This window comes from Stenella coeruleoalba (assembly GCF_951394435.1).
Source record: "Stenella coeruleoalba genome assembly, chromosome: 7".
Classification (NCBI taxonomy): Eukaryota; Metazoa; Chordata; class Mammalia; order Artiodactyla; family Delphinidae; genus Stenella; species Stenella coeruleoalba.
Genome location: NC_137153.1, coordinates 119,069,789 through 119,097,197, shown reverse-complemented (window position 1 = coordinate 119,097,197; position 27,409 = coordinate 119,069,789). Strand labels below are relative to the sequence as shown.

At 50.6% G+C, this 27,409-nt stretch overlaps 1 protein-coding gene across 1 annotated transcript in view; it reads left to right on the top strand.

Annotated features, from left to right (window-relative positions):
- The window catches only part of AK8 (adenylate kinase 8), a 128,361-nt gene that overhangs the window by 55,370 nt on the left and 45,582 nt on the right, over positions 1 to 27,409 (top strand). Inside the window, exon 11 of the mRNA XM_079927432.1 lies at positions 19,471 to 19,612. Coding sequence (XP_079783558.1) covers positions 19,471 to 19,612 — 142 coding nt within the window. The remainder of the gene's footprint in view (positions 1 to 19,470; positions 19,613 to 27,409) is intronic.

Here is a 27,409-nt window from a genome sequence, read left to right as displayed (position 1 = left end):
TCTGGTGCTTCCCTGTCCGGTTCAGATCCCGCTGCCCTCCACCCCGGCCACGTAGCCCAGGCCTCCCAGTGGCGAGATGGAGACAGAAACCCCGGGTTGCAGGGTTGCCGTGAGGACAGGCTGGGGTGTGTGCACCCAGGGGTGGGAGCAGCAAGCAGGGACGGGGGCCTGGCACCCCCTCAAGCACACTTGCCCTCCAGCGAGGCCAGCTTCCCCTTTACTGGGGCAGGGGGGTGGGGAGGTGATGAGCACCCCACAGAACATTTGTTGCATAAATGAGTGAATAGGATAACAAGTTAATAGATTGATGTCATTGTAAACGTTGCTGCGTCGTAGTCCATTGCACAGACTGGAGGGTAATCTGTTTAATTCTCCACGAGAAAGCATTTTGTGGTTCAGGAAGAGAGACGATGACCAAGCAGATGAGGCCCTGCTGACAGTGGGTAAATCTCTGACAAGGGGAGGCAGAAATTCCTTGACTCTTCTTGCAACTTTCCCGTACTTTTGAATTTTTTTTCAACATAAAAAGTTACGGAAAGTGAATATTCAGGTGGTTTCCAAATCTGCACTCCTTCAACAATACTATGAAGCATCCTCTTGTACCGGCACGGGTTTGCAGACACCCCTAAGCATCTTAGGATGAACTGATGCCTGGGACCCATAAGCGGGTATGACTCGTGACACCGAAGTAAGGTGTCCCCCTCCCAGCCGTGCCCGGAACGCTCGAGTCCTCCACGGCTTTGCCATCTCTGGGTATTGCCAGGTTATTTGTTTTCTATCGTGGCTGAAACAAACTTAGTGGTTTAAAACAACACAGATTTACTATCTTACAGTCCTGGAGGTCAGGAGTCCTAAACTCACGTGTTGGCAGGACTGCACTCCTTCCTGAGGAATCCCTTGGGGAGAATCTGTTTCCTTTGCTTTTTCCAGCTGCTAGAGGCCCCTTTCTCCGTCTTCAAAGTCAGTAGTACAGCATCTTCCAATCTCTCTCTCTCTCTGGCCCCTGAAAATAAACCCAAGGAGCCTTTTCACTGGTGGGCAAGAGGCAGAGATGTTTAGGGGGGTTGTTTTGTTTTTTTCTCTTTTTTTTTGGTGTATACCTAGGAGACGGTGCAAAATTCCCAATTTCCTATAAAGTGAGCGAGACCCTGGTAGCTTCGATCTTCAACGCTTTGCGCTAAATTTTTCCCTCTGCGACCTTCTCTTTACTAGACAATGTAGCTCTATACTTTTGCACTTCCTACAGAATGAAAGACACAACAACCACCAATATCATATCTTCCTAACAGAAGCAATAAATTCTGTCATTTCACTAATCCCGATCTCACAGGGATAACAAAGAATGCATTTCCATTCATCACCACTAACAGGGGCTCATTAGTGGGCTGTGGAAACGCTGCCGGGAGAACCAAAGTGCTCGGCTGGTAGGACGAGCTCGGGAACCACCCGGGTCTGGCCGCCCGCATCACCACCAGCGGAAACAGGACCAAAATTTAAATGATTCTCCACTGAAGTCGGCTCTGAAAACGAGGTCAGACTGAACCCGGAAGCTCTGCGTGGCCACCTCTCATGACAGCGGCTGACAGCTTCTGGAAGCCAGCATCGCTGGCATCTGGCATTGGGGTCTCAGGTGCAGGTGCAGATCTGGGGGTGGGAATCAACCACATCACACCTGAGTTCTGAGCCCAGTAGGAGACAGACCCAGGGTCTGCTGGGAGCATCGGATGGAGAATGTGGCCGGGATCTGAGGGCACAGCTGGGCTTCCTAACATGAACCCCGCCCCCCAAGTCCAGGCCTGGGGACCAGCCAGTTGGGATGCAAGGGTGACACCTTACAATAAACGGCCACACCCCGACAGTGAGGATGGGGAGAACAGCCCAGGCTCCCCAGGAAGAGCCCTGAGTAGAGGCTTAAGTGGGAAGGGAATCCCTCTACGCCAGGGGCGAAGGGCCTGCCAGCTGGAGGGACAAGCCCGTCGGATGAGTGGTTCTCCTTTCCAGGCAAGGGTGAGGCGGGGTGGAGACAGCACATCCTCCCAGCACTGCCCCGGATCAGAAGGTTCCTCCCGAATCCTCATGAGCAGCGAGGCGTGGCCCCGAACGCTTTCAGCCCGTTGACGGAATTTTCTGGGAGGAGGAGACACGGCTGCCTCTCCGCCTTGTGGGACCATCGAGGCGATGCAGATTTCCCTTCTCAGAACCCTGGGCGTGTGTCGGACATCTCTGCTGGGTGTCAGCAGCATTCCTGGGAAGCCCCTGCCAGTGGTTTGCATGTGAAATCCAGAAGGTTCCAGAAACCCTACAAGGTTCAGGGAGCTCATCTAAAGGGGCAGAGATTCTTATAAGGACACAGCGGCCTCATCCCCCGGGGGCAGAGCCCCAGCACCTCGGAGCTGGCGGATGTCACTGCCGGAACATCCTGCCCTGCAGCCAACCTAGTGTAGAAGCCGCCCCCCTCATCCCCCCCCGTTGAAGGCAGGCAGTGCCTTTCCAGGGGCTGGACTTCCTCCACTGGGGACTCTGCCCCAGCTCCTGGCTGCTGGCTGACTCGGCCTCGCCCGCTGCCCATCTCTCTCTCTCCACGTGCCTCGGAGCTGCAAGCCCTAGCGACGGGCAGCAGGGTTATCACTGCATCCCGGCCACCCTCAAGGTCCCTGCCGCCACCAGCAGCTCCGAGAAGAGATCCAGATGCCATCTTCCCCCCAGGGAGCCACTTCCTCTTCTTTCCCCCCTGCGGGGCCTCATGATGTGATGTCCCAGCCGTGACCTCTGCAGGCTCAGTTACGTTCTTTTTTGTCCTCACAGGTGCTGCCAACACCTCCTCCTTTCAAATCAGCAGCAAAATTAATAACTGTTGCTTTCCCATCTTTCCACGTGTACTGGGCAAAGGACTCCAGGGCCCCGGCTTAGCTCGTCCTAAGTCTCTTGATCCTGGGCTTTTGGCGGCCTCTCTGGATGCTGTGGGGAGATGCTTATTCCGAGCTCCGGATTTTGAGATACGTAGGTCTGACCTCCTAAACTCGTTCCGACTTGAGCTGCGCTCCATGCGGCGCTCCCAGCGTGGCCACCTCCCCGGCAGCCACGGAGCGGGGCCCGCCCATGACCCGCAGGGCCAGGCCGCATGTCATGCAGGCTTGACGGCCCGGGAGCTCCCGTCGCTTTTACGTGGGTGCAGAACATGTAAAAACTCTTCTGGGCCTTTGGAAGAATAACTTCTCAGCTGCTCGTATGCCATTTAAAGTCCCGCGGTCGGTGCTGGTGAGCGCTATGGCCAGTGTGCACTAGGGCCACGTGTGCAGTTGTTCTTGTTTTCTCCCCCAAATCGGGCAAAGGGGCAGCTAGAGCTCAATTCTGTGCTTCAATCACCGGTGAGTCACAGAGGCCACCACCTGCAAATGATGTGCCCTGAGCCTTCTCTGGGCTTCATCCCTACCAAAGGGCCTTCTGGAAGGTGACATTCCTTAACCCTCAGCACGCGGAGCTTCCCGAGGAAGGGGGCCCCCGTCTTTGCCCATCGGAATGTCTCATTTCCCAAGTTTCACTTAGTACGAAAACCAGCCCTTCTCATGGGCCTCAACTCACCCCATCAGAAAGAAGTCTGCGTTGCTTTATTTTTAGTCCTTCTCCTGGGAATTTCGGCCATAACTTACGGTCCCGTGGCTGTTGGCAGTAGGTGTAACCTCTTTCCAGATTGCTGGGTCTAATTAGTGGTGCACCACCGTCTCTTTGGTTCAGCAGGGCTGCCTTCTACCCGGGCTCTGGGCCTTGTTTTCATTCTCGAACATTGCTTGCGCTTCCTCCGGAGCCCGGTGACCCAGGGGAGATATTAGAACAGCCAAAGGCATATTTTGTCCTCGTTGGTTTAAGTCTTTGCTCTAAGTGTGTGAGATGCTTGTCTAGATCCGTCCCCACTGCGCTCCGAACGTGCTGGGATTGTCAGGTTGGGGGACCGCTGGCGAGGGCGTGTCCCCGGGGTGGGGTTTTCAGGTTAGACCCCAGCTTTTCCCATCTCCTGTCTCTCCAGGAGCCTTGGAAGGGAGAACTGTGCACCCCAGCACCTGCCAACCTGGCTCACTGGCCAAGTTACAGGGAGCTCCTAAGTCACTTTACCTCTGTAACCAGCCCCTGCCAGCACTCCAACAGCTAGAGTGATTCAATTAAAAAAGGCCCAAACTCCTTGGTGCACATGCCACACATATACTGACTTTCAGCTGAGAAAACAGCTATTTAATTGGCGTAATAACTTTCCCCTGAAAGCGCAAGTCCTGGTGTGTAGAAAAGGTAATGTGGAAGACAGATCATTACCAAGTGTTACCCGTGCCCCCTCCCGTATACCCCGTGTCTCTGAAATATTTCTATCTGGAGAAGGTCCCTCATGGCCTAATAGAACCTGAGAAGAGGTGGGAGATTTGAGGGAGATTCCAGTCTCTGATTTGCACCCTTTCTGGTAATGAGACCTCACCACAGCCAACGCAGCCATCGGAGCACAGACAAGCCAAACCAGCCCCAAATTGGCATGATTATGAGCGTTTTCGAGAGCCTTCCACGAGTCCACATCCCAGGAGGCATGGATCAGAGCTCAGCCGAGTGCTGCCTTTTTTTTTTTTAGGGGGAATTAATATTCTCATCACTAAATGCACACCAAAGATTCGACAATACATCCGCTTTTCTCCTTTGTTAAAACCTTGCAAAGAGTTGCTGAGTTGAAAGACAAAGTAAATCTTCCCATCCGAGGAGGTAAGCGGAACGCTATTTCTTGTTTTTTGACAGTGCGGCCTTGGTGAGCTGCAAGCTGTCTTACTGCAGAGGGGAGACCCCGAGGGACCCCAGCCCGTTTCCAGCAAGTCTTTGCATGTGGTGTGTTTGTACCAGCTGAAGACAGCGCATGACTCTCTAAATAATTTACCAGTTGATTAATAGACTCACAGGGGTATAATTAGAAGAGGGAGAGACAGTGGGTACAGTAACCGGTACAGTGCTTGGGGGAACAGGAGCCTTTATTTTTTTAAAGAAACTTTCTAGGGTGCTGGGCGTTTGAAGATAACTTGGGAAGAGCTCAGTGCCTCTTCTCTTTTGAAGTGGAAATAGGACAGTTTGAATCCATCGAGTTTAATTTTTCACAAGCTTTAGGGGCCCCGCAGTACAACTCCCTTTTTATTATTGAAAAAACTCTACATTTTTCTTTCATTTTTCCGCACACATGCGCGCGGGCGCGCGCACGCACTCCAAGCAGTGAGTAATAAACACATTAATTTACTCTTCTATCCAGCGTGTATTTTACGCACTGCACCTCCCGCGCATGTGTCCCCACACGTCCCCTTGGTGCCCCCACCCAGAGCCCCACTGTCGGGCCGCCTGTCGGTTGATGAATGGACACCCCTGTAATTTATGCATTTTGAAGGCACCCGCACCTCGCGGTCTGACAATGCTTTTGAAGTAGCTCCTTTTTTCCAGTCAAACTTTTGACTTTTCCGCTGGGACTACTACAAAGGTTTCCTTCTGGAAACTAGGTAGGAGTCTTCCTGCTGAGACGGCCCAGCAGAAGCAGTGGGTCTCAAAGTCGGGGTGCGTCGTGAGGGCCAGAGGCCTGTAATGAGGACAGCCGTAGAAAGCTTTATCAACAGGTTTGCGCCCCTAGGGGGACCAGCTCTTAGTCTGTAAAAACTAGACTTTGATTTGCAAAAGCATCATTATTAAAATGATGCTTTGCTGGGGCATCAGCCCAAAGTCTGTGGCCAAAAGGTTGCAAAGCTGTTTGTTCAGTGGCCAGAGCAGCGGGGAAACTGAGGCAGTGAGGGGCTCTCAGTTCACTCGTGCATCTGGTCAATGAAACGTCTCTCTCCCCCCAAGAGTGGGGCCTGTCTACTGTTGCCGTGTCACCAAAGAGGGGCAGCTCAGCTGTTTTTGTTGGGCTGAATGTTCATCGGGGGCTTGCTGTGTGTCAGGCGTGCAGATCACAAAGCAGAAGGGGAGCCCAGAGGTGCAGGGTGTCCTTCTCACTCCGACCAAAGCTTCTGGAAGCATTTCCCCTCCACGGGCAGCCCTGGTGGTTTCCGAGCCACTCAGCTGTGAAATCGTCTTCGACAGGCCAGGCCCCAAGGCCCAGCCTTCTCCTCCAGCTAGGAGGTCTCCCTGCGCAACCGTCTGGCCAGCCCCTCACGACCCCCTCCAGGCAGGTGCAGCTCGAAGCCCCTTCCCCTCTCAGAATGCCCCGGAGGGGGAGCTGACACCGGCTTTCTCCTCGGGCTGTGAGTGAGGCCTGAGGTGTGGAGGGGAGGCTGCCCTCGGTGACCTTCTCTGGCCCCTACACGTCGGACAGTCGCCACGTCGCGTCCCTGGAGACCTGACGGGGTTTGTCAGCTAGAAGGCAGTGCTGCAGCTTCCCCATGGGGAACGTGGCACAGCTGTGATCGGCCGGGGAGGGGAGTGCGGGGGCCATGCCCTCCAGCTTTGCCCTGAGCGAGAAGTGGGCTCGGGGTAGAACGAAGGGAGGGGGGGTTGGGGCAGAGAAACGCAGGAAGCGGGAGGTGAGGGAGAGTACAGAGCGTATAGGGAAGTGCCTGTGCCCTTCCCTCCCACCCCTCCTCCCTGGGGCCTGCTCTGGGACCCAGGGGAGGGGGCGGGGAGAGACACCTCCCTCTTCGTCACCTCTCACCTCAGACCTCCATTTACCCGAGCTGTGACCTTGGCTGCTAGAACTCTGATCTCACCACCCTCTCTCCACTGGGTCACGGTTAGGTTACCGGGAGGTAAGAAAGACCTCGTCTGGGACCCCTCCCAGCACCTCCCGCTGCATGCTTCTGCTTCTGCTTCTGCTCTGCTCTGTCTGCCCCCCAGTCCCCATGGCCAGCGTGGCTCATACCAGGAGCTCAGCTACTGTTCGTGGGTGAACGAACGATTTCACAGCTGAGCTCCCAGCACGTGCCCTGGGGCAGTGTGGGGCGGCAAGAGCAGGCAGGCACGCCCTGTGGCGTCGGGGGCCCAGAAGCTCCCCTCTGCTGCCTGCATTTCTGTGTAGGTGAGACCCCGTTTGTCTCAAAGGAACAAAGGGAGAACAGGCGATAGAAGGCAGCAGGCAGCCTGACAGGTTTCTAGACAGGTGGCCAGCGACGGTCACTCCTCGACAGTCAGGGGAGCGGCTGCAGGTTTGGGCTGTGCAATCACCACTTGATTCCAGCTCGGTTCCTGCCACTGCCCGGCTGCGTGACCTTGGGCAAGTCACCCGACCGCTCAGAACTACGGTTTCCTCATCTGCAAGGGGGAGCTTTTCACAGTATCCAAGTCATGGCGTGTTAGGTACCTGAATGAAAACGTGTCTGTAAGATGCTTAGCACTGTGCATGGCACACGATAGGCCACTTACTCGATACTTACTAGTATGATTATTAATAGTTACGGTATTTTCATTGTCGTAATTGTAGGAGAACTCACGGTAGTAGCAGCAAGATTGTTCGGTAGACGGATGTTTCAAATGTGGATTTTCTGGGTATCGTATTCTCTTCCTGTGACTAATGTCAGCTTTGGGTCCCTGGTCCCTATATGGTCACCAGGAACTGGCAGAAGCCCAGTCTGCTCCACGTCTGGGGCTCAGTTATCTGTTGCAATGTGACAGCATAAAAGGACATCTGTTTCATTATGCTCCTCATTTCGTGCACTAGGATTTCAGGCAGGGTGTGGCAGGGACGGCTCCACCCCGCACTGCCTTGGGCCTTACTTGGCATGGCTTGAACAGCTAGAGGCAACTGGGCTGGCTCCTCTGGGGCCCTACATGTTGTTCTCGGTTCTGGTGTCAACCTGGTTCCTTGGTTCTTCTCCCTATTGCATCTGCTGGGGCAGGATTCTTCATCCCCCTCTCCCTATTGCATCTGCTGGGGCCTGGAGTGAGATGCTTGGACCATATGGGGCTGGTCAGACCTCTCTCTGTACAGCCTCTCCACACGGCTAGCTTGGGCTTCCTCCCAGCATGGCGGCCTTGGGTTGATCAGCCCCCGTTATGTGGTCCTAGCTTCCCCCAGAACCAGCATCCCAAGGAGGCCCAGGGCGGCAGTGGTGGATGGGGTGGTGGATGGGGTGGTGGATGGGGTAAGCTATGTCTTCTGCTGAGCCAGCCTCAGAAGTCCCAGAATGCACTTCCATCAAGCTAGTCAATAAGACTAGCCCAGATTCAAGGCGGGTGGGGGGGGGCTAGAGTCCCCTCTCAGCGGTAGGAGTGGCCACCTCTAATCTGCCACCCTAGGGAAAGCTTGCATTGAACGTTCTGGTTTGGTTCAGGGTTGGCTGCATCCCATGACTCGGTGAGGCTGAACCCAGATGGCCTCATGGGTCCTCAGAGCTGGGGGTGGCCTGACTTCAGACGTGCCACGTAGGGGCTTTCAGGGAGCTCAGAGAACTGAGAGTCCAGTTCTCTTTTAAAGAGGAAGAAACCCCAGCTGGGAGGTAAAGTCACTCACCCAAGGGCACGCTGCAAACGAAATGCAGAACGGAGGGCAGAATTCATGCTGTTTCTTCCCCTGAAAGGCAGGCAGAGAGCAGAGGTGGAGCAGGTGGCCTCAGAGCCTGATGGCCTGGGTTTAATTCTGGGCTCCACGACCTATTTGTGCGTGGCCTTGGGCAAGTTACTTCCTCTCTCTGTGCCTCAGTTTCCTAATCCGTAAAATGGGGTTGTTATGAAGATTACATGAATCGATACTTTTATCAGAGAAAATTCATGCTCAGAACAGAGCTGAGCTCATAGTAAGCACTGGCACACATGCTTGTTAAGTAATATGCCGTCGCGTCTTTTTGACCCCAGAATACGGGGCTTATGGTTGTTTCCTGGTTTCCCAGTAGTCGCTGATTTTCTCCTCACAGGTCATGTGGGCAACGGCATTCTCGCTGCCCTTGAGATGTGGGCGGAAGTAACTGGTTCTGAGCCCCGACTTCATTAAAATGGAAGGAAACCCGTGCCCCTTAAACCCTTTGATCCGCAGTATACCGTTAATGTTAATACTCTGCACTTTACAACAGTCTGGTCCGCACCTGGACTGCTGGCCTCTTCTCACTTCCCACTGAAAGATGTAAAGCTGCGTTTTAAGATTAACTAATTACCAAATCATTATCCACAGTGTGTCTAAGTGAGCATTTTTATTAAAAGTCGTATTAATTTGCTAAGTGAAGCCCCATTTATTTACAGAAGAATGGTTTTGTTTTTGAATTTTAGTTTATCTTTTATACAGCAGGTTCTTATTAGTTCTCTCTTTTATACATATTAGTGTATATATGTCAATTCCAATCTCCCAGTTCATCCCACCACCGCCACCACCCCACCCCAGAAGGATGTTTTTAAATGGTCTTTTTTTTCTCGTCTAAAACCTCATTAGCAAGAGAAGCCCAGGGGCCCACTGCTGGAGAGCCGCCTCTCAGCTGTGAATGGGTCAGCAGTGTTGGCACCTCAGTCTTAACTTTGCTTTTGGCCCCGGTAGACGTGGCAGAGAGGGGAGTGATAGAAAGCGGGCAGCCGCTCACCGAGGGATGAGGAGCACAGACCAGCCTCCTGGTTGGTCAGAGTCCCAGGCCTAATGTACTCTTTTGGACTTGGGAAAAAAAGCCAATATTAAAAAATTGTTGTCAACTCTAAGAAGAAAACTTCCTGTTGAAACCCATTTGCTAATTGTGGCAGGAAATAAAACTTTTATTTTATTTATTTATTTTTTAAAAATCTGTTGGGCTTCCCTGGTGGCGCAGTCGTTGGGAGTCCACCTGCCGACGCAGGGGACACGGGTTCGTTCCCCGGTCCGGGAAGATCCCACATGCCACGGAGCGGCTGGGCCCGTGAGCCATGGCCGCTGAGCCTGCGCGTCCGGAACCTGTGCTCCGCAACAGGAGAGGCCACAACAGTGAGAGGCACGCGTACCGCCAAAAGAAAAAAAAAAAAATCTGTTTATTTATTTATTTGGCCGCACTGGGTCTTAGTTGCAGCATTTGGGATCTAGTTCCCTGACCAGGGATCAAACCTAGGCCCCCTGCATTGGAAGTGCGGAGTCTTAACCACTGGACCACCAGGGAAGTCCCAAAAACTTTTAAATTATTTTTTAAAAATCGTTATTTCCTGGCACCATTGTCTGCCAAGCAGATTTAAATGTTGTTGTTAAGTAATAGAGATATTAGGATACAGACTTTTGGAACCTGAAGAAGTCTTAAAAGACATCCGTTCCATCTTGTGCCTGGGAAACACTGGCTGGCCAAGGCAGGCACTTGGCCGGGGGAAGTGACTTGAGTTTTCGAAGGAGGCAAGCTCTCCCAGGGGCTTGCTCCCCCCAGAGAATTGTGGAGTACAACCAATTCGAACAAGCTGGTTTCTCCTTGTCATCTGCTGTACCAGTTTTAGAAATGTTCTGTTTATCATTTTAAGTGCTCACTTGGGGCGCAGGATCCATGGTTGACCAGCAGGTGGCAGTAAATAATAAACAAAGAGCGTCGCTAATGGAAAGCCTGGCCCGAGGTCCTGGCACTGTGGCGCTGCAGGTCCTTCTAAGACACTCCTGATTCCTGGTTACAGCAGAGAGGAGGGCTCGCAGGCCTCAGCTGCCAGGAATCAGTGTCATCCGAAGGGTAACGGTCTCCCAGAAATAGTGGAGTTTAGCTTTCACTGAATTACAGTGATAGTAAGTCGGGGCCCGGAAGAGCCCAGCCCAGATCCTGGGTCAAGCCCCCAGCAATGTGGGGGAGACAGATGTGTGGGGGGAATGGGAGCCCCATTTCTTTGGAGCATCAGTATGCATGGGATGGAAATGAAAAACAGAAATGAAAGCAACCCCTCTTTCTCCTCCGCAGCTGGGTTCCTTTCCAAGACTCTCCCACTGGGCCTGATCAGGAGGGGGCGGGGTCCGGGGCTGCACTGGGATGTTGGGAAGGGGGGGGAATGCTGAGTCTCCCACAACCCCCGACAGATGCCAAGTGTCCCCTTTACTTGCTTTCAAATGGGGCCTTGAAGAGGGAAAGACTTTGCAGAGGCAGTTACAGGCTGCGTGTGTGTGTGTGTGTGTGTATGTGTGTGTGTGTGTGTGTGCGTGTGTGTGCGTCCACGTGTGTGTGTGTCCACGTGTGTGTGTGTGTAGGGGAGGGGGTAAGCGCGTGCACTGTATTGTGTGTAGGAGGGTGTGGGGCGTAGAGCGTGTGTGTTGCGCAAGGGGGGATAGCGTGTGTAGGGTGCAGGTACGCGTGTAGCAGGTGTGTAACGTGCGTGTCCTGTAGGGGTGTGTAGGGGTATTATAGGTGAGTGCCTGGGTGTGTGTAGTGTGTCGGTGGGTTTCTGAGTGTGTGTGTCGGGAGTGTGTAGGTTGTGTGGTGAGGTCCTCAGCGTTTTCTGATCTGCCCGGGGGTGGTGGGAGGGTTAAATGGCTTGTCCTGGGTGCGTCAATCAACCTTGGGTCTTTTTACCTTGAAGCACCGGCTGAGGGAGCTCTTTCCTTTTCTCCACTTTCCGTCCTAGCCGTTCAGGGCCAGCGCCAGCAACCTCGGTGCCCCTCGGGCCCCTCCCCCAGCAGCCGAGCCCCGGGTCAGGGATGCAGAGGCTTGGACCACAGGCGGCAGGAAGGGGTCGGGGGAAGGGCTCCGAGAGAGTCCCTTCTGCCTTCGGCTCTGGTTTCCACAGGACAAATCATGAGCTGGCTTAGCTGTTCTCTCGGGGCCCTGGCTAACGAATGCCACTGGCATTCTGAGCTGGACTTGACTGAGCATGTTACACCTGCAGCCTGGGAAGAAGAGTCCTGTCCAGTCACCTCATGGTAGCCTGACTCAGGGGGGTACTTTCTTCCGTCTGAGCCGTAGGATTGATATGCAGGCGGGGGCTTTGACCTGGGGCCCAGGCCTTTGAACAGGAACGCCTCCCCTTCAAGACCAAGGGTGGGCCGGGTGTCCCGGGTGGGGTTGGTGGGGGACCTGGGAACCTCTCGCCTGTGACCGAGGCTCCCCGTCCACCCCTCGAGCACAGCCGGCCGGCAGGGAATACGTGGATTGAGATTTTAATAACCTCGAGGTCAACGTGAGGACTGCCATCTTTTATGGAAGATTTGCAGAAAAAAAAAAAAAAAAACACCCGAAACCATGTGATGTGGCCTTTACGAAATAATGGGATATTCATATCTTGCACTTTGCTAAATTTAGGGTTGACAGGACATTCCGGAGAGGTAGCCCTTGGCAGTAGCTTATACGCAGGGTAAGATGTTAACTGTCAAGCCCAGAAATCAAGCCTGAGGCACCTGACTCAGTGGAGAAAGACTTGCGACTACACTGAAAATCTCTCTCTCCGAGAGGGGGATGAAGGGCGATGGACAGCGTTATCAAGGGGACTTTCAACTTCCAGCAGAACACGGCGGCCGAGATCTGCTCTGAAAAGGCTGCATTTTTGCTGAACCGGCTGGTCAGACCATGTGGGGTTGGAAAAGTGAGCGGATGGCCTACAGGGGGAAAAAAGGCGGCAGCCAAACGAAGGCACAGAGCGGAAAACCTGATACAGGAGTTGCAGGGGTTCGACCGGGAAATGCACTTAAGGCAGGGTCTTCCCACCTTACCCTTCACCCCTGGGCCCGCACGCCGTGTCTGTGTCCGGGAGGGCCCCCGAGGCGGTATCCAGAGGGGTCTGTCATTTGTTTTCGCCGCCAGCAGTGTCTCCCAGCCTCCAATGGGGGAGCACAGCCCGTCCCTGCGAGGGGACCCCTGGTGTTGCCCAGAGCTGTCCGTGCTGGAGGGGGAGGTGACCAGCGAACCTCCGTGGCCTCGCAGCCTCTGTCTCCCAGGCCCCAGGAGCCCCAGTTACCAACGTTCAACCTTGATTGAGACACAGAGAGGGTAATGGCCTGGTGTGCGGGTCTGAGAAGCTTCCCCGGGATTGCCCAGGAAGGCAGATCCGTGCAGATGCCAGGCTCCTGGGCAGTGCTTCCAGGGCCCAGAGCGGAGTGACAGAAGGGCTAGGGCTCCGTCCAGCCCTCAGATCCCCCCAAAGTGGAGCCGCTTCTGGGGTGCAAGGACAGACCTCCAGGGAGATTTCATCCTTTGTCGTTTTGCAGTGGTCTCTCACAGTGGTCATTTCCACCTCCTTTAGGCCTTTCAATTGTTTCCTTTAAACAAAAAACCCACTTTGTTAATGGAGGCCTTTAAATGTATGCAAAAAGCAGAGAGAATAGAATAAGGAACATGAAGGGACCCATAACCAGTATGAGGAGCCCATGTGAGCTCATGGTCACCCCCGGTGCATGTGGAATCCGCCAGGAAGATCCCCCCTCTCCATCAGGAGTATTTTGAAACAAATCCCAGACGTCAACACGTCTTCTGTTGACTGCATATTTAATTCACGGGTGGGCTGTGGCATGGATGAAGGGAACCCTGGGGGAAGGGCTGTTTCCCATTGCCACAGGACTTGACTCAGAGCTCCAGGTTTGGGGGAATTGGTACTCTGCATTCATTCATTCATTCATTCTAAGTGTGTTTATTACGCCATGTGCGGGACACAATGCCGAATGTGCGGGTGTAGTAACGAGCCACCTTGACGGGGTCCCTGCTTTCTCCAGAGGGGGGTGAGGGTGGGAATGTAGGCATTGAACAAATACTGCACCAGTAATGATTGATTCACAATTGTGGTACGGGCCTCGGAGGAGAAGGGCTAATCTGAGAGCCTGAAGAGAGGGGCTTGTTTTGGTTTTGGCTCGAAGCTGGAGTCCGTGTGAGTATCCGTCGTCTTCCCCAGTCCTCCAGAAATGTGACCTTGCACTCCTCCAAAGCGCTCAGCACTGCCACGCCTCCCATGTCCTCAGGCCTTTCCAGCCAGGATGTGTTGACTTGTGTTATTGTCTCTCTCAACTCCAGGACCCTGAGTCCCCAAGGGACCGTCTGTCACTCATGGGGCATCAGTGGGGCCCTCCTCTCTCCCCCGTGCGTGTGTAGATATGTGCATGTGTGTATATGTATGTCAATATGCATTTAAATTAGACCGTATTATACAAGCCGCTTACTTGCTTTTTTCCCATTTGATATTCTGTTCTAGGCCTCTTTCCGAGTCAACATAAATATAAATGAGTTTTTAGAGCTTACCTAATATCACATTGCATAGACGTGCATCCTTTATTTAAGCTGTCCTCTACTGACGGACATTTAAAATCGTTTCCGATTGTCACTATTATAAACAGCACTGAAATGGACATCTTTATGTGCACATCTTTGGTCGTATGTGCTGTTGTATCTTAGGTGTAAATTCTTAGGAACGTGATTGCTGGGCTAAAAGGCATGTACATTTTAACTTTTGATGCCAGTTGGGAAGTTCCCTCTAGAAATCTTTGCCAACTTAATAGGGAAAAAAAACCACCCCAAACCAAAAAGTCTCTTTGTGTTTTTATCTGGTCAGATTTCTTGACCTTAAGTCAGATTTCTTCCAGGCTGAGAAACTGGCTTGGGTGGGTCACTTGAGTCACAATCTTTTTGGGACTTGGTTTCTCAACTTTGAAATGAGGGGGGTGGTCAAAGGGATGAACTACCAGGTCTTTCCCTCTCTGAATCGCCAAGGCTCCGAGCTGCACGAGCAGCCCACTGTTGCCCCTAGAAGCCCAGTGGCTCAGACATCCCTCCTGGAGTGCAGCTTGGTTTCCAAACAGCACTGACTTTTCTTTTTTTTTTGCGGTACGCGGGCCTCTCACTGTTGTGGCCTCTCCCGTTGCAGAGCACAGGCTCCGGATGCGCAGGCTCAGTGGCCATGGCTCACGGGCCCAGCCGCTCTGCGGCATGTGGGATCTTCCCAGACCGGGGCACGAACCCATGTCCCCTGCATCGGCAGGCGGACTCTCAACCACTGCGCCACCAGGGAAGCCCTGACTATTGAAGAAAACAAATTATTGGCCCAATGCCATTCTCACCACCAAACAACTGAGGCCTTAATGGGCCTGGGGTATCACTGGTCAGCAAAGTAATTACCCAATGACCTCCTCTCCCAAGGGCAAGCCCGTTTCTCCTAAAGCCAGATTCAAGCTCAGATGTTGGACTTCATGTTTGTAATTTAAAGGTCCCATTTTCTTGCCAGTAGCTTCATTGTAGCCATCTGATGGGAATCTGGGTAAACTTTTAGGAGGAATTAAAACTATACGCACACAGGGACTTCCCTGGTGGCGCAGTGGTTAAGAATCTGCCTGCTAATGCAGGGGACACGGGTTCGAGCCCTCGTCAGGGAAGATTCCACATGCTGCAGAGCACCTAAGCCGGTGCACCACAGCTACTGAGCCTGCGTGCGGCAACTACTGAAGCCCATGCGCCTAGAGCCCGTGCTCGGCAACAAGAGACGCCACCGCAATGAGAAGCCCGCGCACCGCAACGAAGAGTAGCCCCCGCTCGCCGCAACTAGAGAAAGCCCGCGCGCAGCGAGGACCCACCCCTTAAGAAGAGCTCTCATCTGGCAGCTCCCACAAGTTGTCTCCAGGCCCCATAACAGCCAGTGAGGCAGGTGTCCCAGAGGAGGACTCTGAGGGTCAGGGAGGTCCCACAGCCGGACCACTGGGCTCTCCGCTCACACTTGCTTGAAGAAAGGAACCCAGGGGAGCTAAGAGCTGAGTTTTTCTGGGTTTTATTCTAAGGAACTCTCATAGAAGCAGCAGTATTTACAAATCTTCCTGCAGCCCCCCACTTAGAGCTCAGGCCACCCACCTTCCCCGTCTGCTGACGCAGAGACTGGGACTGGGATAGGGGTGCAGAGAGCTCTTTCTGCCACAGCCGGCCTCTCTCTAACGGGGTGCCGCTGGAGGCTTGTGGCGCCCCTCAGCTGCTCAGGGTGCCCAAGGACTTGAGGGCGCTGTGCCTGTGGGGTCAGCAAAAGATGGTTTCTTTCCTTTTATTTATTATTATTTTTTTTATTTTTGGCTGTGCCACACGGCTTGCAAGCTCTTAGTTCCCCAACCAGGGATTGAACCTGGGCCACCGCAGTGAAAGCACCGTGTCCTAACCACTGGACAACCAGGGAATTCCTTTTTTTAAAAAAATTTTTTTGGTTTCCTTTTAGAAATTTAGAAAACTGGAGCTGTTCACAGCTGGTTTGCACTCAGGGGTCCTCAGCCCAAGCTCTTTGCAGACTTTCTAGGAGGTAAAGTGTTCTTCACTCGCCACATCCATGGGACCTGGGGACCCCAGCTGGGGACTCCACTGGCTGATTCCACAAAATAAGCAGTCCTTGTGCGAACGTGGCAAAGCGCGCGTTCCGGGACGTCCTAGCTCAGGATCCTGAGATCAACCCCCACGTGTTCATTCAATAGATATGCACCAAGGGCCAGAGCATGGGCATTCCCAAGATGGCCTGGGGGTGGCCAGATCCCCTTCCTTCCTGAAGACCTGGCAGGGCCTCCCCACCCACACTCCCCGGAGATCACTCTGCTCCAGCCACACTGGCCCTTCCTCCATCCCTTCCACGCGCCAAGGTCATTCCAGCCTCAGGGCCTTTGCCAGTGCCACCCCGAACATCCTCCCCAGATCTCACGAGGCTGGACTCACCGTCCAGATCTCGGCCGGTTGTGACCTCAGAGACCATCCTGGACCCAGTCAAACCAGCAGCATCCCATCGTTTGGTTTGCTTTCTTCATAGTGTTTATGACTCTGAAATGGGCATTTATCCATGTATTGTCTGTCTCGCTGGCCACAACGTCAGCCTCAGGAGGGCAGGGCCCTTGGCTTCTTGTGTGCTGTGTGTGTGGCAGCGTCAAGCCCTTGTCCCTGGACTCAGCACAGATGCTCGTAACGCTCCAGTGGACGGATCCCTGGGACAGGCTTGCTTTTGTGTTAGTTACTATTTCACTGAGAATGTCTGTACATATCTAGGGGTAGACCTGGATTGGAAAGCTCTATGGTAGATTCTTAACACACAATTGTCTTTAATCTGTATTTCTCTTGACAGAAAACATGAGGTTTCTGGATCAGAGAAAAGACCCCTTATTTATTCACACAGTAGCCTTAGTGCTGGCTCTCTGCACCCTGACTCCTCACAGGGGCCGCCGGTGGGAGCCGGTGCACCCTGCGTGCGCGGGGAAGGGGGCACGGGGTGGACGAGCCGAAGCTGTGACAGCTGCCCCTCTGTCCTCCCCGCTGCTGCCCTGAATGTAAACAGCCCCTGGGGAGTGGAGGCAGGGGGATCAGTAGGTTTACTACCCCCAGGATACGAACAGAGGACTCAGGACAGAGGTCCCTAAGTCTCTCCATCTTTTTTTTTTTTTTTTTTTTTTTTTTTGCGGTACGCGGGCCTCTCGCTGTTGTGGCCTCTCCCGCTGCGGAGCACAGGCTCAGCGGCCATGGCTCACGGGCCCAGCCGCTCCGCGGCATGTGGGATCTTCCCGGACCGGGGCACGAACCCGTGTCCCCTGCATCGGCAGGCGGACTCTCAACCACTGTGCCACCAGGGAAGCCCTAAGTCTCTCCATCTTTAACTGCCCAGGCTTGTTTGAAGTCAACCATCCTTTATCCCAGGCGCCAACTCAGCACACCGTGACCTTGACCTTGGGGAAAACATGAGCATATTCATGAAACATTGTTTCCTGACATACATCTCCCAAACTGGAAAGTACCAGCCCCCATCTGAGTGCCATCTCCCACATGCCTGGAGCTGTGCGTCGTGTTGATCCTGTGGTGAGAGGTCCCAGCATCCTCTTTGGCGGTTGAGGAAACTGAGACTGGGAGAGCCTGCCTGACCGAGTGGAGGTCGGTTGGCACCTAAGGGCAGGGCTGAGACCAGCCCCCGCATTCGCGTGTGCCTCCAGCCCAGCTCCTTCCCTTCCTCTCTTCTTCTGAGCTCCCCAAAGCCTGGTCGAGTTGGTTTTAACATCTTTGTTTAGTTGCATTGCAGCTTTGAAAAGGGCAGGTTCCTGTCTCTTTCCTCCATGCCTCCTATCTGCCGGGCACTGTGTTATCATGGAAGAGCGAGGTGGGCATGGTCCTTTGTCCTCGTGAGAGGCAGCGTTACACAAAGAATTAGCCAGAGAGTTAATAACAGGGGTGGCAAGTGAAGGTGAAGAAGCACAGGTGCTAACCCAGCGACGGGCCGTCCAGGGAGCGGACACTCCTCTGGGGCCTGGCCACGGGCAAGGCATGAGGGAAGGATGCTCTGGATGGAGGGACCGGCACATTCAAGGGGAGGCGAAGAGCTGGGGGAGATTCACAGGGAGGGGAGGCAGGACTTGGGTCCTGCAGGGCCCTGTTGACCACGGGGAAGGGTACTGCTCTTATCCCCAGAGCATTGGGGAGCCATGGCAGGTTTGAGCAGGGAAGGGATGGGATTAGCTGTATCAACTTCTCACCGATCTGTCTCAGCCAAATCTTCTCATTAGAGCAAAATCCCTTTCCTGCTCTTTCCTAGGGACTGGGGAAGAAAGGCTGAAGATGTAAGAAAGAACAAAATCAGGGAAATGCAAATGACTTAGATGAGGTTTATGGTTCTTGGCCACAGGGCAGTAACCAGGCACATCACAGCCATGGAGGAAAGCAGTAATTTTTCTGAATCTCTCACCGCCACGTTCACCTGGCTGTCAGCCGGGGACCTTTGGCATGTGCGTTAGGGCCACTTGGCTGACTCACGGAGGGAACAGGGCATCTCCAGAAAGGCTGCTGAGCCGCCTGTCACTGCAGCTCCAGGAAACCAGCTCGTTGGTGGGGGGGGGGGGGGGGCCACATTCATAGCAAACAATGGTAATATTTACCAAGTATCTCTGGAAAAATGAATGCAAAGTGCAGGAAATGCAGTGCAAATTGCTAGAACGCAGTACACTAGCAACATAGGCCTTTTAATGAATCTGAGAAGAGAGGTATAAATTTCAGGAAAATGTCAATTGCAGTAATGTAAACAAGGGGCTTCTCAACATCTCCTTCTCCGTGAGACTTGATTTCAGTCTCTGGTTATAACTAAAGCTGTGATTCTTGAGAGGGATTTGATTCTGAACATCAAGGAGGTGAGAACTGGGGCAAGGGGAAAAGAAGGGGGTCGCTTGTGTATGGTGAATTAGCAGAGAGCCTCAGGGGCACCATTGCCATCCCACTGGAGGAAAACCAAACCTTCCACTGGGGATTGGTATGCTTCTGTGAAAAGTCTTTTTGCTGCAAAAACTGGATCCCTGCGGTTGCAGGGGGATCGGGGAGGGAGGCCCACATATCACTGGAGGGCTGGGAGCTACCCTGGTGGCCGATGGGCATATATCCTGTCAAAGTCAGGGAAAACTCAAGTTCAAGGTCAAGGTCACCCAGTGCTCTTTTCCCTTCTTGGGTGGCCATGTTCTTCCCATCGCTAGGACCTCGGAGGGTCCTGGGAAACGGGCGCCCACAGCCCTGTCCACCTAAAACGGCCTCTTCACCTGTTCAAATCAGGGTCAAATAAAGTTAGGAAGTCCGTGGGCCATGGCCGCGGACGCTCCCTCACCTTCCTGTTGGGTCAGGAGAGGTGGCCAGGGCGGCAGAGTGACCAGCTGTCTTCCTTTCTCTGCAGTCCCCAGCTACGTCATCATGAAGGTGCTGAAGCAGCGCCTGGACCAGCAGGACTGCGTTGAGAGAGGGTGGGTGCTGCACGACTTCCCGCGAGACAGGGACCAGGCGTGCTTGATGGATAGCATGGGCTACAAGCCCAACAGGTGAGCAGTCCGCTTCCGGCGGGGCCTCGGCCCTGGCCACGCCGCCTCCCAGGAAGGTCCCCACCCCCAGGCACTGTCTGTCCAGATCCAGCTGACTGCTGGCAGCTTGCCGGAGCCTTACCACGTTCTGGAAGGGGAGCGTCTCTTAGTCATTCCCATTCCCACCCACTCGTCCCTTTTACGCTGGGAGCTGGGAGTCAAGCTTGGGTTCAGATCCTGGCTCTGCCGCTCGCCTTGCTGGACCTGAGCGTCTCACCTGTGAATGACAATACGCATCAACCAGTCTGGCCTTCCTCATGGGATTGTGGTGCCGAGCGATCCACGTTTCCTTCTACTGTTTTCACAACTTCCTTTTTTACATTTGGTTCTTTGATGCGTCTGATATTTATTTTGATGTGGGTATGCAGTACAAATCTCTTTTTTTTCCCCCCTCAAATGTTGAATATTGTTGAATACTCTGTCCTTCTCCCACTCACTTGAACTTGAGGGCACCCCGCCACAGTAGATATTGTGGAAATAAACAAAGACCTCCTAAATGAAAAAAGCAAAGGCTGTTTAGTCAGAGCTTGCTATATATAGCAAGGGAGCTGGCCGGATCTCAAAGGCAGGCAGAGGGGAGGGAGAGCCTTCTACTGGGAAAGGTAAGGCTTCAGGGCTTCCCTGAGCGAGGCTGTGGGCCTGGGGAAGCTGGGGGCGGCCAGCTGGAAGCAGGGTGTCCTATGTGCTTGGTTAGGGGAACATATTCAGCTTTCTCTCATTTGGTTCTAAATTGGAAATGGTGGCAAAATTAGGGAAGCTGTTAGTGACTGATCAAGTCCTGGCTGTTGGGGGCTGATTGCTGCAGATGGTGATTGGGTCCTGGGCTGGTGGCTGCAGGGGGTGGGTATTTACATATGGTCTGAACACCGTCTGCTCGTAAATACAGTCTCTCAGTACGCTCGGTTGTACTTCTGAACTTTCTGTTGTTTCCCACAAGTCTGTTTCTGCAGTCGTACCACACTGTTTAACTACTTTAGTTTTATCATGTATTTCAAGTCAATGCAGGACAAAGCCCTTTCATTACTCTTCTTTATTGTCTATTTTATACGTTTGTTATTCCAAATGAGTACTATGATAATTTGATCCTGAACTGCCATTGACTTTTAAAAAATATTTATTTATTTATTTATTTTAGCTGCGCCGGATCTTAGTTGCGGCACGTGGGATCTTCGTTTCAGCATGTAAACTCGTAGTTGCGGCATGCACACGGGATCTAGCTCCCCGAGCAGGGATCGAACCCGGGCCCCCTGCATGGGGAGCGAGAAGTCTTACCCACCAGGGAAGTCCCTGCCATTGACATTTTAACTAGAATTGCAGTAGGTTTATCACTTGGTCTGTTGCAGTCTATGGCCCTGTCCTCTCTTTGCCCCTTCGTGAAATGACCGACACTTTATGGGGCCCATGCTTTTCATTTTAAGTGCATTTCTAGGTATTATATTACCTGTTGTTCTTCTTGTTGGTGTTGTGATAAGAGGGTGTTTTCACCCATTTTATTTTCTAACTGGATTTCTCAGGAGTATAAGAAAGATATTGATTTTTCTTATTTGCTTTATACTCCAGCTTCCTTACTAGAACTTTCTTACTGCTTCTGATAGTTTTTCAGTTGATTCGCTTGGGCTTTTCAGGGTGGTGATCATGTCACATCTACAAATATTTATCCTTTTGCCTCTTCCTTTCCAATATTTATATTTATCATTTTACTCTTTGGTCTAATTACATTGGGCAGTACTTCCAGAACTGAGTCATGATGGACAGGTTTTTTTTTTTTTTCCCTGACCTGAAGGACTGTCCTGCATTCTACCACTAAGGCACTACTGTCATTTAAGGTATATACAGTTTTTATCAAGTTAAAGAAGTATAGCTCTTAGAATTTAAAATATCTGGAGTTGATGCTGAATATTATTCGAAGGCCTTTTTAGCATCTTCTAAGACAAATGTGGGTTTTTTTCCCCCTTTTTGATGTATGAATATAATGAATTATGTTAGCAGGTTTTCTAATAATAAGTCAGCCTTTCATTCCTAGAATGACTGCCACTTGGTCTTGGCGTGTTATTCTTTCAATGTATTGCTTGTGGCAGGTACAGTTTTGATTCCCCATCAAAAGTGAGCAGTCCCCCTCCCTGCCATGTCATGCCAGTGAATGTTATATTACATGGCAAAAGGAACTTTTGTAATTAAGGTAACTGATCAGTTGGCTTTAAAGTAGGGAGGTCATCCTGGGCGACCTTGATCTTTAGTGCAGTTAGGCCTGTACCAGACTTCTGACCTACAGAACAGTAGTATAGTAAGTTTGATCTTTTTAAATCAACTAAATTTGTGGTAATTTGTTATAGTAGCAATGGGAAACTAATATACCGTTGGATGGTATTGACCACATTTTATTTAGATTTTTTGCATTAATATGCATATATAATATGGGTCTGAATTTTTTTTTTTTTTTGTCCTTTGTCAGGCTTATAGGATCAAGGATGTGATCATTTCATAGGTTTTCATTCTTCCTCCGTATCTGGAATAGTTTTTAAAACACTAACTGTTCCTTGGAGCTGACCCTTTGGGGGAGAGGTAGCTTATTAATGATTTGATTTTGTGTTTCCTGTAGTTTTTGCTTTATATGTTTTGGTGCCATGTTATTTAGCTCATAAAGGTTTTTGTCAGCTGTGTGTTCATTGTGCAGTGCCATCTTGATGAAAGCGACTGTCTGTGACAGGACCGTTACTTGTCTCCTCCAACATGAATTTTCCCTTTCCTCCTCAGTAACGAAACATCAGTTTTCAGTAGAGCGCGTTGGTGGCTGAAATGAAAGACCCCATTTTCCAGCCTCCTTTACAGCTCTGTAGAACCACAGGACTAAGTTCTGGACAATCAGATATAAGCACAAAGTTGTGAGTGTAATTTCCGGAAAACCTGCTTTCAGAGAGCTAACTCAGCTGGAAGGAGGTCTTTTATGTCCTTTTTGTCTGTTTTCCCTTTCTCTTCTCGTTTTGTTTTTCCTGATGTTAATAATCACCTGGTTTCTTCGCTTGCCTAGTTTTCTTTGTATCTATTTGCTACTTATTCCTACAGCTTATAATAGTCCCTCAGAACAATAGTCCACAAAGTCCATCATATTACGTAAACTGTGAGTTCCAGGTTTTTCTTATTTACTCCCGTTCCTTTCTTGTCTGGACTGCTTTTTCTGTAGGCTTACTGCAGGGCTGTTCCAGGACTTTTCTGCACTGTGATTAGAGGGCTTCCCTTGGCCTGTCTTCTGAGTTGGAGTCCCTGTTTCCTGAATCACACATCTTCCTCTTTCTCACATGCTCTCTTGTTTTAGTGTAGCATACCTTCCCGTTGCTTCTCAAGTTAAAAAGATGGTTTGATGAGAGTAGGCTGTTACACCCTCATCACGTGTGCTCCAGACTGAAGAAGTTCACACTGAAATTTCATTTATTTCTTTTGTCTGGGTCTCATTTACTCCATCGGGCCAAAAATTAATGTGAAAACCCATGTCCTTCAGTTCTGGGAAATTCTCTTGAATTATTTTGTTGATTTTTCTCTTTTTTTTTTTTTTCTGTTCTCCCTGGAACCCGCTATTTGGGTGTTAGATCTCCTGGACTGGCCTTGTAAATTAAAAAAAAAAAAAAACTTTTCTCTCTTTATCCTATATCTTTTGTTGTTTTTGTGTTTGTGTATGTGTGTGGTTTGCCTTTGTTTTGTTTTGCCCTACTTTCTAGGAGGTTTCCTCAACTTTCTCTTTCAACCCTTTTACTGAATTTCTAACTTCTGCTGCAGTTTTTACTTTTATAACAGTCAAGAGGTCTTTTTTTGTCATCTGAATATTACTTTTATAGCTTCTTGATCTTATTTCATGGATTTTTTTTTTTATCTCTTGAAGATGTTAATGGCAAGCTTGTTTTTGCAGGAGGGTAATGAGGAGAGGTTTTTTCCCGTCCTGCATAGTCTGTTCCTACTGAGTTTTTGTTTGTCTTGGTCTCATTGTTTCTCAGTAGAAAGATGTTGCGTTACCCTTGGTTGTTTGCTCACATGTAAGAACGGGAAACTAAAAAACTATTTGGGAGCTCTGAGGGCATAGATGGAGCTCATAGAATTTGTCTTCAGTGTAGGATGAACGATTTGGGCCTTTTGTGCAGAATCCTCCCACCAACTCAACATCTTTAAGTCTTTTCCTCTGGAAATGTCAGATTCCTCACAGAGGACTCACCCAATCTCCTGCTGGAGGGTAAAGGTCTGGGGTCCGAGGGAGAAACAGGACAGTGGAGACTGGGAGAAGGTGGGCAGAGGTCTCACACACTGCACTCCATATGCATATGTTTTTTTTAACCTAATTCCCCTAATTTTGGTACAGACTCAGACTCTCAGCTGTGCTCAGCATTCTTCAAGTCCAAGGAGCCTGTATTATATCCTCTCTAGAGAATAAACCTCCCATTTCTACCGAAGCGGAGGAGGATTGATTCACTCAGCTGGGTGGAGTGAGGAGGCCATCTGGGGCTTAGTCTCTCCTTAAGCAAGTTCAACCAATCGTCCTTATTTTAGCCACCCAGTTTCCGAGTGGACTGTTACGGGTGCTGTTTACTGCTCAAAAGCCAGTAAAGAGGCACGTTTGGTGGAAAGGAAAGTTTGCTTTATTTCCAATGCTGGCAACCCAGCGGGGGAGGGGCGGGACTCCTGTCCAAAGGCTGACTCCCCCTACTGACAGTCAGGGGCCAAGAGCTTTTGTAGACGGAGGGAGGGCGCTACATGTAGCAACAGCACAGTCAGCTCTGACACTCACCTTGAAACTGGTTCTGCGGTGGTCTGACCAGCGTCATCTTGACTGTTTTAGGTACAGTTAGTCTTCAGTTCCAGGGTCGGTTTGTTCCCATTTCCTTGAGGCCAGTTCTCAGAATTGTGGCAGCTTATGTCATGGCTACAGCCTGGTCATCATGTAGTTAGCTTCTTCCACCTGGTGGGGTTTCAGTATCTAGGAGACAGTTCACAGGATACGGCTCAGAATATTATCCGTAGCCCCTGAGGAGGAGCTAAAGGTCCTTAACTCTGCGTAATGACTAAACTATGATTATTTGTTTGACTGTTTTCTTTGCCTCTGCGTTTTCTCTGATTACACTTATTCGTTGGCTAAAGTTTTTCCACAGACAAAAGGCAGGCGGAGGACATGGGAGGAGGGACCGCAGGGCCCTGCTCCGTTTCAGCACCTCCGCCTGAGCCTTTTGAGGATGTGCTGGTGAGGACTCCGGGTTTGTTCTCAGCTTTTCCTGCTGCTGACTCGGGATCTGGCCTTTGCTGACGTCTCCGTCGCTTGTTGTCACAGGTCCAGCTGCCTTCCAGCCGCAAAAACACTTGTTTAGTTGCCTTCCCTTCCGCTCTTCTCCCTGTCGTCGCTGTAGGTTCTCAGAATCCCTTTCCTGTCAATCTTCTGTCGGGTTTGGGGAGGAAACAGAATGTGATGCGTGTTTCAACGCGCCATTTCTACCCGGAACTCAACCCTTGATTGCTTTGTTGCATTTGCATGTCTCTTAGCTTCAACTCCTTTGCTTCCTTTATTTCAAGTTGTCACGTAGGGCAGAATGAAATTGGGTTTAACATTTTTTATTCAACCTGCTTGTCTTTTCCTTTGAACAGTTGAATTTATCCCACTTATTTTTTACTTTCATCACTTTATTTTATGCTTCATCACGGTTTCCTTTGTTTTCCATCTTTTTTTAATGGCCTGCGTTTTCCTTTTTTTTTTTTTATAAATTTATTTATTTATTTTTGTTTTTGGCTGCGTTGGGTCTTCGTTGCTGAACACAGGCTTTCTCTAGTTGTGGTGAGCAGGGGCTACTCTTCATTGTGGTGCGCGGGCTTCTCATTGCAGTGGCTTCTCTTGCTGCAGAGCATGGGCTTCAGGCGCACGGGCTTCAGTAGTTGTGGCTCGTGGGCTCAGTAGTTGTGGCGCATGGGCTTAGTCACTCTGCGGCACGTGGGATCTTCCCGGACCAGGGCTCGAACCCATGTCCCCTGCATTGGCAGGTGGATTCTTAACCACTGCACCACCAGGGAAGCCCCTTCTTTTATTATTGCTATTGTTGGCTTCTCTCCTCTCCCCCCAAGTTGGTTTCGAAGATAATCTGTTTCTAGTTCTACTACTCTTGTCAAGGTGGTTTGATTAAACTTGTATTTCTCAATTTGTCAGTTCTGAAATGAAACAGAATATTTTGACTCTGTCAGTGAAAGATGAAAGAAAAAAATACTCCCATATGTACCACCTCCTCATTCCCCTCCCCCATCCACTCTCCATTTGTGGCAGGCTGGGGCTGGGGGTGGGGAGGGACAGACACATTCTGAAATTTTTTGGCCTCAGTCTATTATACACAGATTATTATTTTTAAGATAGCTAAGCTTTTCTTTCTAGAAATATAACAATTACATTCTGTTTTTAGCTGTATTACTGTACTTGTGAAGTTTTCATTCTCTTTTCAACTGGATTCAGATTTCAACGCCAGCTGTTTACATGATTCAACCCCTCCATTTATCAGTCTTGATTCATTGTTCATTTGAATGGATTATGTCTTTGAGTCATTTTCAGCAAGGGTACAGACATGCTAAACTTCCTAAGTGCTTGCACATGTGAGAATGTCCTTCTGTCAGCTTCATCTGTCAACAGCATCTAGCAAGGTAAAAAGTTCTCCCATCACATTTCTTACCCCTGAGCATCCTGTACCGTTTCTATGCTGTGCTCTGACCCCTGTGGGCTTGCAGTAATGTCTGAGGCCAGCGAGATTCTTTTCCATTATAGGTGATGTGCTTCTTAGTCTGGATGCTCTGTCTCCCAGTTCATTTACATTCACTAGGCCGTGCCTCAGTCTTGGTTCTCTTTATTACTTTTCTCTGGAATATTATGAATCCTTTCCATTTCCATTATTTCAGGAGAATTTTCTTCCAGTTCATATATTAATATTTTTCTGGTTCGTTCACTTGTTCTTATTCAGGAAGACCAATTACGTCCATGCTGGATATTTATTATCTGTTTCCGTAATTACAATTTCTTTCTAGCAGCTTTTATCTTTTCCTTTTCTTTTCTGTTTTTTTTTCTTTTTTCTTTTTTTTTTTTGCAGTACACGGGCCTCTCACTGTTGTGGCCTCTCCCGTTGCGGAGCACAGGCTCCAGACGTACAGGCTCAGCGGCCATGGCTCACGGGCCCAGCCGCTCCGCGGCATGTGGGATCCTCCCGGACCGGGGCACGAACCCGCGTCCCCTGCATCGGCAGGCGGACTCTCAACCACTGCGCCACCAGGGAAGCCCTTTTCTGTACTATTTTTCACATCTGTCCTTCATGATAACTTTATTTTTTATCATATTTATTTCTTGTTGCTTCTAATTTATTTTTCATTTCTATAATGCTTTTACATTTCCCTTAGTTTTTTCCCTTAACGTTATCAGTTTTCTTTCATCTCCTTTTAAATTTTATCTCATCCTCTTTTCTTTGATTTCTTGTATTACAGAGTCTGTTCTCTCTAAATTATTTTGAGCACATTGATAAGATTTTATCTAAAATGTTCTGCTGTTTCCTAGAGTACTTCTTCTTCCAAAGGGTATTCATTGTCTATGTCTCTCTCTCTCTCTCTCTCTGTCTCTCTTTTAACTTTTAGGACCCTTATTTGGCAATGTCTATACCTGAGTCCCAAGGTGGGTTTATTTTGCAAATCACTTGTCCTTGAATAGCTCTGTGGTTTGTCTAAGAATAGCATGAGTTGGTTTTAGAAAATAGACAGAAAATT